Source organism: Terrapene carolina, unplaced genomic scaffold (genome assembly GCF_002925995.2).
Source record: "Terrapene carolina triunguis isolate 2854851 unplaced genomic scaffold, T_m_triunguis-2.0 Scaffold62, whole genome shotgun sequence".
In the NCBI taxonomy this organism is placed as follows: domain Eukaryota; kingdom Metazoa; phylum Chordata; order Testudines; family Emydidae; genus Terrapene; species Terrapene triunguis.
In genome coordinates this window covers 37,507,447-37,519,920 of record NW_020664413.1, presented here as the reverse complement: position 1 = coordinate 37,519,920, position 12,474 = coordinate 37,507,447, and the positions used below count along the sequence as shown (strand labels likewise).

General features: G+C 41.1%; 1 protein-coding gene across 1 annotated transcript in view; it reads right to left on the bottom strand.

Annotated features, from left to right (window-relative positions):
* Positions 1-11,221: 11,221 nt before the first annotated feature.
* DYNC1I2 (dynein cytoplasmic 1 intermediate chain 2) overlaps positions 11,222-12,474 on the bottom strand; it is a 48,870-nt gene continuing 47,617 nt past the window's right edge. Inside the window, 1 exon segment of the mRNA XM_029910562.1 lies at positions 11,222-11,911. Coding sequence (XP_029766422.1) covers positions 11,798-11,911 — 114 coding nt within the window. The 3' untranslated portion in view covers positions 11,222-11,797.

The following is a 12,474-nucleotide window of genomic DNA, read 5'->3' as shown; positions in this document are numbered from 1 at the left end:
TATTTGGAGTATTTAGTCATAGATTTTTAAGGCCAGAAAAGGACCATTATTGTGTAGCGTGACTTGTCTTAGGGAATAAATCAAGGTATTAGCTAATAAAGGCAAAAGCATAAAGATGCAGTGCTGATAGGAAGTTACACACAGGAACTGTGGGTGTGTATGTGGGGAGGAGTGCTTGGAAACTGCAGGAATTACCTAGAAACTCATGGTAATGCTAACTAGTAACTTTTTGGTAATTCTGAATTCCAGCATATCACATTTAAATTTAGTGAGATTGTATTTACCAGTTATAAGTGGATTTTCTTATGAGCATTCTGAATAAATTTATCCTGTAAATGTACATATCTGAATAGCAAGTAAAATAAGTCCAGGGTTTAGTTTTAGCATATTCGGATGAAATTATTGCCAGGATATGCACTGCTAGTTTGCCAGCAAGTCCCCAAAGTGTCTTATTTGTAATTAAGTAATAAAAGGCCTTGGCCTAACTCATCTTTGATGTAACTATTGTGTTCAGTGGAATCGCCTAGAGATAAATTTGGCTCCTTGTGTAGTCTAGGAAATCTTATCACCCAGAGGTTGGATTGGTGAATATTCATATCTCCTGAATTCTGATGTAATCTCTTTTTGTTTAAAAGACACAGCTTCCATTTTATTATGATTGTGCTTTCACTAGCAGTACAAAGTTTGTATTAATGTGCAGCATGGGGAAATCCTATCCCTGCTGCCAGGAGGTTAACATCTGATCTGCAGCACTGTGTGAATGTGTGTAAACATCTCGGGGTACAGCCTTGCAGACTTACAAAGCTGCTCTATATTCTGCACAGGAGGTTCCTGTAGCTTTAGAAGAATGACTTCTGACAGCTCTGGGAGCTGTAAGCCCTCCTGGCTTTGTGGGCTTGAGGTATATAAGAATTAATCCACTTTGAAATACTTGCTCAGGGAGGAGCTAAGTTCCTTCTTGGTAGGAGGAACACAAGATGGGGAAAGCTAGTTGTTTTGCAAAATCTCTAAATTCTAGAAAAAATAAAATGAAGGTACCTAGTTGAGTTCCAAAGAAGGGGTGCTGTACTCTGAGAAGATTTCCAGGTATTTTGAAGAAAAAATTATGTAGAACTTTTTGCCTCAAGTTTGCTAAATTAAAATTAAAATTTGCTAAATTAAAAGCCCTTTTTGACTGGTGGGTAATTTGATTTTGGAACAATGCAAATGCAAAATTCCAGCCTGACTCACAAGAAAAACCAGGAGTCCCTGCTCATAGTTCTAATCTATCACCCTACTGTCATGGGATAGCTGGTCCCTGTAAGCAGAGCAGGACCAGTGCCCCTGTATCAGAGCAGGTGGGCCCAGTTGAGCCAATTAAAGGAGGCAGGGCTACACCTGGGGCTGTAACAGCCTGTCAGAGGAGTAATGATTGGGACAGGCTGTACCTGGCACCACAGGAGGGTGGAGCTAACTCCTATGGTGGAGCCGGCTGAATGAGGACTGGCTGAAGCTGGGAAGCTGCAAGAAGCAGAATTACCAGAGACTTCTGGGAGGAGAGATTGGATAAAGGGTGAGCAGAAGGACTATTTTCTGTTTGTTTGGCTTATGTTTGGACAATAAACCTATTTAAAGGAGACTAGGTCTGACAGTGTGTGCTTGGTAAACTGGGGAGAAGCCCTGCCACCTTGTCTACAAACTGACTTGGGTGGGGACTGCTAAATTAATGCCAAGTTAATGGCTTACTTCCATGTTCTGGGGTTAAGAACTGCAGTAAAATACCAAATGACAGGTAAAATGGCTCCTGACCTCAATCCAGTTGCCACTTAATCTCAGGCAGCTATTTTAATTGAAATAGGTGACAGTGAAAGGTTTGCAATTCCTTAGGAAACTGTTAAGGAAATGTAATACAGAGAAGAGAGAGCTGTTGATTCCAGAAGACAGGCATTGGCCAGGTTTTTATAAGCAGGGTAGAAAACTACATATCCTACAACTTCAGTTTCAGACACTATAGTTTCTGGGCCATGGTTGGGTTAAATAGCCTCCTGGATTTTTTTTTTTTTTTAAAGACAACTAGAATTGCCTTGACTTTATTCCAGTTAAATATTTTAGTTCACCTGACAACAGGTGAAGGCCAAGGTTTTAGAGAGCATTTAAGGAAGAAGGAGCTTTTTAAAAAAAATGAATAGGAATGCTCAGCCATTCCTGTCTCTGCCAAATAAACACTTGCAAATCTTCCCTGTGTTTTAGTCACTGTCCAAAAGATGGTAACTTTTGTAGCTGTAGAACTACAATCAGCCCTTAACTTTTGAGCAAAACTTTCCTTGACTTCAACAGGAATTGAGTGCATGTAATCAAGGCTATTATGGGACACCCAGTTCCCAGTCCTTGGTCAGAGAATGTATCTGTTTACATAGTTTGCCTAGGCATAGGCTTCTTAGGCAGCTCACACTTCTGTATCTTCAAATTTTGTTCTGCTCTATGACAAGTATATGCTTCCTTGAGGGGTAGAAAAATGCTTGGTACCCACTGGCATTTAATCTTTGTCACAGCTTGTTGACTGACTTGAGTTCCGAAATAGTGATTGGACAGTGAGGCTCCTGGGATGATCATTTACAATATCTAGCATCCTGCGACTGGCATGCTGGTTCCTCCATAACTGCTGACATGGGATTGTCTAAAGAAATCCCATCCACCCTATCCTCCTTTTCATTCCCTAAATGTTTGGGGGGATGGGGTTGTCAATGCAAATATGGTTTGGGAGGAAAAATAAAAATGGTTATAAATTGCTTGAAGCTAGATTCCATTTTCTAATAAGTTTCCCTAAATGATACCTGACCTGTGGATCAGGATCCATGCTGAAGCCTACCAAGACTCGTATTCATACCTAGTTCTTGTCAGGAGTCCTCTGGAACAGAACTTGTTTATTGTGTTTTTGAACATTTTAATCTAGAATTAGAAGAAATTGTTTTGGAGAGGGAGGGGGAAAATAGCTCTAAAATGTATTTAAATTCCAGCAAAGCGGTGCTCTGGTCACTAAAAATTCCCATGCCTGGAGGATGGACACCATCACATGACGTGCCTGTTCTTTATGCAGTCCCTGGGTGTCTCAACTGAACAGAAAGCTACTATAGTAAGGCTGGTGAAAATATACAGGGCAAATGTCAAATTGAACAGCATGATTTTGGATTGAAAATAGAGGGGGTACTTTGACAAGGCAAAGCTGATGGAAGCCTGAAGTTATTTCACTTTCAAATCTATTGAGCGAAGATAACCTCCTGAAGACACAATTCTGATTGCAGTAGCGACTCTCCGTATGAGCTTTGCTCATAATAGAATGAGGGTTTTTCTAATACCAAGAATTGGTAAGAGAACTTCTGTTTATAGCATAGATTAAATAGCAACATCAACCCATTTCTGATTTTGACGTATGTGAAATGGTTCTCCTGGCAAAGAAGTAGGATTGTAGAAGAGATTAAGAACAAATGGCACTAAATAAACTTTGAATGCTCTCTGGTACTAATGCACAGAAGGTGATTTTCACCCATATAGTGGAGCTAGTTAAAGCATTTTCAGCTAAATGGTTTGTGTGTGTGTGTTTGGTGTGGGGTTTTTTTTTTTTTTCGTCAACACGTGAAGCCAAAATGTTTTGCACTGTGTGGAACAAAAAGAAATGTCAAAACTTCACAAGTTGTTGTGAAACAACTGTCATTCTCCAGCCAGCTCCACTGTTTAGCATAGGGCTCTGCAAAGCTACTGTGAAGGCGGCACTCTCCCTATACATGCCCATTTTCAGGCACTTGAAACTTGCTGGGGGGGGAAAAAACCTTAGGGATATAATGTTTCCCCTTGTTCTCGGCCCAAAGGGTATTTTTTGTTTTGTGAAGCACTGGGCAGCTGTTGAGGTTTTCAGAGTATTTGTGCAGGTGGTTAAGTCTGATGTTTTTTCCACTTGGGTAACTCATCTGGATTCATTTTAAAACTTCAATCTCCCACTGGATTAAGTCGTCCCTTCAGACAAGTGCCACTGAAGTGTTTTGAAGTGATTTGGATCAGAAATTAAGTTGTTTAAAAATCATGGCATATTTGCAGTCTGGTCCCAGCTCTCCCCACAACCACAGCACAAATGGACTTAATGCAGAGGTCTCCCCGTGACCAGAGTGCCAGCGGAGACACTTTGATTGCTGCTGCAGCCCATGGACTGAAATAGCCTCTATGATATAGACCCCTCCAGCCCAATGTGGCAGAGTTAGCTAGTGGAGCTGCATAATTGAGGATCCACTGGTTATGGCCCTGCCCTCCCTTTAAAACATCCTTTTGATGCTACCACTGATGTATGGAACAGGTTTGTGGTGGGGGAGGGGAGAGATTCCCATCCTGGGCCATCTGAGCCCATTCCCCTGCATAGTGGATGGCTGAGCTTTGCTGCTTTTGGAGTTCTACATGTCTGTATGAGCACCTGTGATTTTTCTGCCAAATATTTTGAATGTAGAAGTGCTGCATTCCAGCTCTGTGCATGTCTAATGCACACTGAAATAAACCAGTGCTTTTAGTGCTGTGATTACGTCTCATTACATAGACACAAAGACATGTAATTAGCACATCCAATACTGCATGGCATTTATTTCCATAAAAAATATAGTGCAGTAAGCTGCAGCTATCCTGTGCATGTACCTGGAGCGCCACCCATCTGAAATGCACAATCAGACAAACACTTGAGATTTGTGTTCTTTAAACCTACGTAATGCTGAGGTTGGTTCCTGTGTTGGATTTTCTATTGTTTTTGTTAAATCCTCAGTCTCAAGTTTGTTTTTGTTTTAAAGTGTGGTTTATATGCTGAAGCTGAAACAAGGAGGTGTAAATTATCTTCCCATGCACCTGGAGGCAGAAGCAATGTCACTGCCTGCCCTAAGTAGCTTTAAATTCTGACTGGTGCTGAGTAGGGACTGGGCTGTGGGAGGCAGCCGAGAGGATGTGCCGAATCAGTGCATTTATCAGCTGCCATGTCCCCACACACCTTGCCCAGCCTTGCCCATTCATGGGACTGTGCTGGGCCTCTTCTTTTGCTATGTGGTTAAAACTGCTCTCTGCTACTGTAAGTGTCCACTGTGCAGAGGACTTTCCACTGTCAGGGCTCTGCAGCAAGGTCGATGCCGATGCCACTGGAAGCTACTGAATTTAGCCTACTTTTTCCTAGGGTTTCCAGTGCTGGAGAGTTACTAATATTTAATCTTGTTTGAAGTATTGCCAGATTGTTTGAAATAGGATAAGCTACTCCGGAAAGGCGACTTGCTCTCAAAATGAAAGCCATGCTTTCATCCACTTTAGGAATGAGCACAGATTTCTTACTTCACTCTCAAACAACCTGGATTCAAGTTTCTTTAGGAAAAGGGCACCCACTCTGAACATGAGCATTTTTGCTGCAAGATGCACTATTAAATTTTTTTTTCCTATTCAGGCTGCTTTGGAAGCTGCCAAGATCAGTGGTTGATATAATCAAATATAGTGTCCCATCCCTTACCATGGCCAGTGTCTGATAGTGATCATACATCTACTTTTGACATACTAAATTCTTGAGAAAAGGTCTTCCTAACTTCACTATGCCATACTGGAGTATGCTCTGAAGCATAAGAAATAAAAAGCTGTTGCATGTTAATGTAGTAAGTGTAATTGCACCTGCTAAGTCTTTTGTGTGCACAATGCTTCCAAGCATTTGCTACTAAGAGATTGCCTCAATACCTTGCAATAGGGAGTTCCACAGGGTGTCTGCTGCCCAGAAAGGTATTTCCTTTTATCAGTTTGATCTTTATTGCCTTCCTTTGCACTATAGGAAGTGATAAACTGAACTAAGATTAACCTCTTTTATACCATTCAGAATGCTGTATTCCTCTTCCTCTTCTCTTTCCAAATTACTAAAAAACATTTTGAGATTAAAAGCACTAAGATTAAATAGTCCCATTCCTCTTAATTCCCCCTCGATCTAGACTCCGGCAGCACAGATTCATTTTTGTGTCCTCTTCAGGATGATTTCTGGTTTTGATAGTTTTTAAGATGATGACCAATCCTGAGTCCCTGAATGCTACAGTATAGCTTTAAAGAGCTGCCTTCTTTTCCAGTTGTCTACTCTGAATTTCAACTGTCATGTTGCCCGATTACTAGAGCTGGTGAAAATTTTTTGAACGTTTCTATTTGATGGAAAAAAGGGGGGTGATTTCACATAGCTTGACAGTTGGTCACATTTTGAGTTTTGAAATTTTTCAACAGACCTGTTTAACGACAATTATTCCCATTTTTGAATCCGCTCTACCACTTACTCAGTTTCATTAGGTTTTTTGGGGTTGCTCACAATCCTGTCTAATTTTCATGCTTCCCAATCCTGAAAGAGATCTGTAGGTCTCATGAGATAGGAAGCAAAATTCTTCTTCAGAGCGTAAGGGGAGCTCTGGCCATAGGTCAGGATTTGTCACTGGTGACCACCACCTCTCTCATGGTTACATTTAGTGTGATAACACATTAATCTTATACATTTCCCACCATGATTTTGGCAGGTATTCTAGCAGATGCAGTGTAACAGCAGAAATGAGCATTATTTCAGGCTCTTTTTGACTTATGTCTCTGGAGATCCCAGTGATGGTTCTTGTAAGTACCCCGCCCCTATATTATTTATTTCTATATATATATATATATATATATATATATATATATATATATAAAAAAAATAAAGCAACAACAACTTATTGTAAGGTCCTTCAATCTGCCTCCAGAAGGGAGCATCACCATTTTGGTCTCTTAGTGAGAAAGGCATTATCCTTCCAGAGATTAGCAGGTTCTCTTCAACAGCAAGAATAATCATGGGACTGCATATAAGGTTGGGTTGCCAAGGTTTCAATCTTGGGCTCAGGTGATTTAGCCTAAGAATTTAGAAACAAGCAGGTCCTACCTTGCTTACCAATTTATTTAGGTTGGCTGACATGGAAAAGGTTGGAGTTTAGGGCTATCCTTTGGAAAGTACTCAAGCTAAACTCTCTGAGACTGAGGCTAACAAGCCTTAGGCTACGTCTACACTACCCGCCTGAATCGACGGGTAGAAATCGATCTCTCGGGGATCGAATTATCGCATCTCGTCGGGACGCGACATTCGATCCCCGAATCGACGCTTGTACTCCACCAGCGGAGGTAGGAGTAAGCGCCGTCGATGGGGGAGCCACGGAGGTCGATTTGCCGCCGTCCTCACAGCGGGGTAAGTCGGCTCCGATACGTCGAATTCAGCTACACTATTCGCGTAGCTGAATTTGCGTATCTTAAATCAGCTAATTTAGGATGCATCACTTGTATGTATAGTTGACTGTTTTCCAGTGTGCATTACTTTGTATTTATCAACCTTCAATTTCATCTGCCATTTTGTTGCCCAGTCACCCAGTTTTGTGAGATCCCTTTGTAACTCTGCAGTCAGCTTTGGACTTAACTGTCTTGAGTAATTTTGTAACCTTTTTCCAGGTAATTTATGAATACGTTGAACAGCACAGATGCCTGCAGACACCACTATTTACCTCTCTCCATTCTGAAAAATGACCATTTATTCCTACCCTTTGTTTCCTGATCTGTTAGAGAACTTTCCCTCTTATCCCATGACTGCTTACATTGCCTAAGAGCCTTTAGTGAGGGACCATATCAAAGGTTTTCTGAAAGGCCAATTGCACTGTATCTGCTGGATCATCCTGGTCCACATGTTTGTGAACCCCCCTCAAAGAATACTAAAGATTGGTGAGGCATGATTTTCCTTTACAAAAGCAGTGTTGTCTTCCCCAACAAATCATATTCTTCTAGACCTCTGATCTTTGTTTTTGACTATAGTTTCAACCAATTTGCTTGGTACTGACATTAGGCTTTCTGGCCTGTAATTGCCAGGATTGCCTCGGGGGCCCTTTTTAAAAATTGGCATCACATTGGCTATCCTTTAGTTATCTGGTACAGAATCTGATTTAAGTGATAGGTAACATGAAAATTTCAGAATTAACTGAGGTATGAGTTCCTTCAGAACTCTTGGGTGAATACCATCTGGTCCTGGTGACTTATTACTGTTTAATTTATCAATTTGTTTCAAACCTTCTCTGACACCTCTATCTGGGAGAGTTCCTCAGATTTGTCACCTAAAAAGAATGGCTCAGGTGTGTGAATCTAACTCACATCCTCTGCAGTGAACACCAGTGCAAAGAATTCATTTAGCTTCCCCACTGTCCTTTTCTTCCTTGAGTGCTCCTTTAGCATGTTGATCATCCAGTGGCCCTATTATATCAATATCCTCATTTAACACCAAGCACCCATGTTCACCCATCTTAGTATTTAGACTTGTAGCATTTGTATACATGCACTTATAAAATGTCACTTTACTTGTCTGCCTTCATATGATGTAACTGAGTGGGATTCTTTTTCATTTGACTATTTCTCTTAGGTTCCTACCTCTACTTTATCAACTTCTATTCTCTCCTCTTTATTAGGATCCCCATTAATAGATCCTCCCCTGCACCAGTCAGCTTTCCTCCAGCCCTTAGTTTAAAAACTCCTCTACAAATCTTTTTAATTTTACATGCTAGCAATCGGATTCCATTTTTGTTTAGGTGGAGCTCAACCTTCTGTAAAGGCTCCTCCTTTCCCAAATGGTTCCCCAGTTCCTACTAAACCTAAATCCCTCCTCCAAACGCTATAGTTTCATCCATGCAGTGAGGCCCTGCAGTTCTGCCTGTCTAACTGGGCCCGCACATAGAACTGGAAGCATTTCAGAGATACCATGGAGGTCCTAGACTTTAATCTCTTATCTGGCTGCCTGAATTTGACCTCCAGGACATTTCTCCTGCCTTTGCCTAGGTCATTGTAACATGAACACCAGCTCCTCCCCACCACCGCATGTAAGTCTGCCTAGATGTCTCAAGAGGTCTGCCACCTTTGCACATAGCAGGCAATTCACAATGCAGTTCTCCTGGATAACACAAACCCAGCTATCTATATTTCTAATGATTGAATCCTACATTGCTATTACCTGTCTCTTCCTAATAACCAGGATTCCCTTCCCTGGAGAGGTATCCTCAGTATGAAAGGATACCATGACTGATCTCTGGAAGGAGGGTCCCAACTATGGGATTGTTTCTCTCCTCTTAAGACTTTCATCCTCCTCAACAACACCAAGGCTGTCAGATGTGGAGTGGGATTGTTCTACTATATCCCAGAAAGTCTCATTTATGTATCTTTCTGTCTCTTAGCTCCTCCAGTTCAGCCACTCTAGTCTCAAGAGCCTGTACTCAGTCTGTGAGGGCCATGAGCACCTGATAGGCCACCTGCCTACACGGCAGTTAATCATACATGCTGCATTCAGTGCAATAAACTGGTAGCCTCTACTCTGCTGCTGGACTTCTGCCTGCATTCTTTTTTCTCCTGCAGATATTTAGAGAATGGTAGGGAATACCCTCTGCACCTACATTTTTGAAATAGCTCTGGGCTACTACCTTATGTAGTCAGAAGGAGTACATCTCCATTGCTCTTGAAATGTAAAGAGCCCTTCCCTTACATGCATGATGGATAAGTAGGACTTCTCCCCGCATGAGTAGGATTGGCCTTGGGCCAGATTGTGGTCCTCAGGCTCACAGCACTTAAGAGTTGCTTCTGCCATAATTGTAAAAAGAGGGAAAATAATGGAAATAGGACTCAGGACTCAGAGTAGAACAGACTTTTTTTTCCTGGAAGCACTGACCTAGCGTTTCCAGTGTCAGCTGGAAGTTAGAGAGCCTATCTTTGTCACTTGCCAAACAAATGCGCCCAAGTTGGGGGGGAGGGGAATAGAGACACAAGCTGAGTTCCCTTCCCCTCCAAGATGGGTCTGGCGCAGCATTAGGGGAGCACTATTCTAAGCAGATAGGCTTGGAGTCCTGCACAGCATCATTCAGCTACACAGAAGCTATCTCGCAGAGTGGAAAACCTCTGAGAAACAAATGTTCTTAATGGAGGAGTCAGGCACTCTCCTTGATGTTCAATTAGGGCCTTTTCTGTACAGAGTTAAGAGGGCATAGAATTCATAAATGTTTTTAAAAGCACTGGCCATACTCTCACAGGAGCTATGAAGGAGTGATGTTGGTCTTGATAGACAAAAGGCTTTATTGGAGCAGACATATTAATCAGAGTCTTGGTTCAAGAATGGAGAGGCACTGTCTTCTCTACACAAACAGCAACGTATCTTTCTTGCTGCCACAGCAAGGGAGGGGACAGAGTGGAGTAACAGAGAGGAAAAATAATTTAAAAGCAGATTGGTGATACTACTGGCAAATCCTTGAGAGAGAAGCACCTATGATAATATGGAGAGCCTTTGTAGGCAGTCCTAGTTTGAAAAGTTGGGGTCAAATGGTCTCTGAAAGTAGGGTAGCAAAGAAGGTTCTGGCACCTTAAAGCTGACCTGGGCTAAGTCCTCTAGGGATTAGTCAGAAATACTTAAGGTAACATTTGTGGGGGAAACAGACTGAGCTGGGGCAAACAAGAGCTTAAGAGATATTTTTCTTGTGACAAGCCGGCTTAAAAAAAAAATAATTGAGTGGGATGGGGCAGGGGATAGGTCAAGCTAGGTCCACATCGCTACAAAAGCCCTTTTACTGCCTCACATGAACTTGGCACAAATGGAACGTGTTGCTCTTTGCTTTTTCTAGTTGCTTGGCAATTTTATCACCTATAGCATAGGTGAGATTTTTCTAATTAATTTCATCTACGCTATTAGTCATTTTTTCATCTTGCAGATTACAATAGGCTTTTCAACAGTCTCCAGAAGTCCTGGTACTAATCCTGGAAATCTCTAGCCAAAACACTAAATAAGGACTCATTTCTACATTCTTTGAACATATTAAGTCACACAGTGTTTTAATACCATATACTTCTACGTAGGGGCTGTGGCAACAAGGACACCAGCACCTGGCTCTTACAGTATGATGGGGATAGCAATCTTCTAGGATAGGAGTTGGTTACCTCGTGGTTCTTTGTCTTGGGAGGAACAGGAAAGAATGTTACACTGATTTATTTGAATGTAAAGAAGTGGTTCCTAATGATTTTGTACATCTGAGCAAAGATGTTACTACTAAAGAAGGATGAGAGACTGGGGGGCTGGGCTGGTGATAAAAGCTTGTGTAACCTTTATTTATAAAGAAATCTCATCTTTAATGAACTTTAACAAAGACCTAGTACTAAATATATATTCTACAAAGTCAGGTTCAGTGACCAAATAAAGTTTATTACAGACTAATTATTTTATTCGTATACATAACCTACTACCCTAGTCTTGCTTATTTATTAAAAAAGAGCAAGTCAGAAACAAGATGAAGGTTTACTTTGAACAGATGCATGCACTTCCGTGGGCAGTTCTAATATCCTAATATTAACAAACCTTCAGAGATTAACTACCTAATGAAAATTAGCCAGTGTAATATAGGAAGTTCTGATTGAGAAATGGAACTTGTGTTTATCCTTCAGAAATAGTTACATACTGTTAGTTGAAAAATTCAATAGCATTACAGCTAATATACATCTAGGCTAGTGTTTCAGCAAAACATGTTTCTTGCAAAGTCAGGGCAGCTGTATTAAAAAATTAAACAATAATGTGCTTGTAATTATGTATAAAAAAGTGACATTGCAAGACTTAATTTTCAGTGATTTTATACATTTTCAAAATCCACAGTTTATTCCACGTATTTCTCCTCAGGTTATCAGTTAGACTGAAACATGCTATTACTCTGAAAACTTACATAAGTCATTCCCAAATCCACTACTAGAACCCATTTTGAAAGATTTAGGCAGGTATGCGGGTTGCAGCTTCCTCCTCTGCATCAGCTCTGTTTGCATTAATTTCCGCTAGCGTTCGACCAAAACGTGTCCATTCATCATTGCGGGGAACAGCAATTTGCTATAGAGAAATAGAATATTATTTACACCCATTGATAAGTACATAGCGAATGTAATTTAGCTCATTTTAACACCTTGTCTAAACACCACATTTATGAATTGTTGATAAAACAGCTTACCTTATTCATTAAAAGTTTTCAAATAGTCTGACCAGCAAATACAGCTGGTATGCATTGTTCAACAAAGGGTGGTAACTAGGGCTATGTCTACACTACACAGCTTTTAGTGGCATGGCTGTGCTGCTACAGCCGTGCCGCTAAAAGGCGCACAGGGTAGCTGCTGTTTGTCAGCAGCAGAGAGCTCTCCTGCCGACAAAAAACTTCCACCCCCCACCAGCGGCTTTGTCGGCAGGAGAGTGCTCCTGCTGACAAAGCACTGTTCACACCAGCGCTTTTCATTATTTTGTCATTCGGGGGTGAGTTGTTTTTTTGGTTTTTTTTATTTTTATTAAACACCCCTAAACGACAAAAGTTTTTCCAACGAAGTGCAGTGTATACAAAGCCTTAGTAAACTTTAAAAAAAAAAAAAAAAAAAAATTCAGTGCTTGATAAGGGTGCTGTCAGA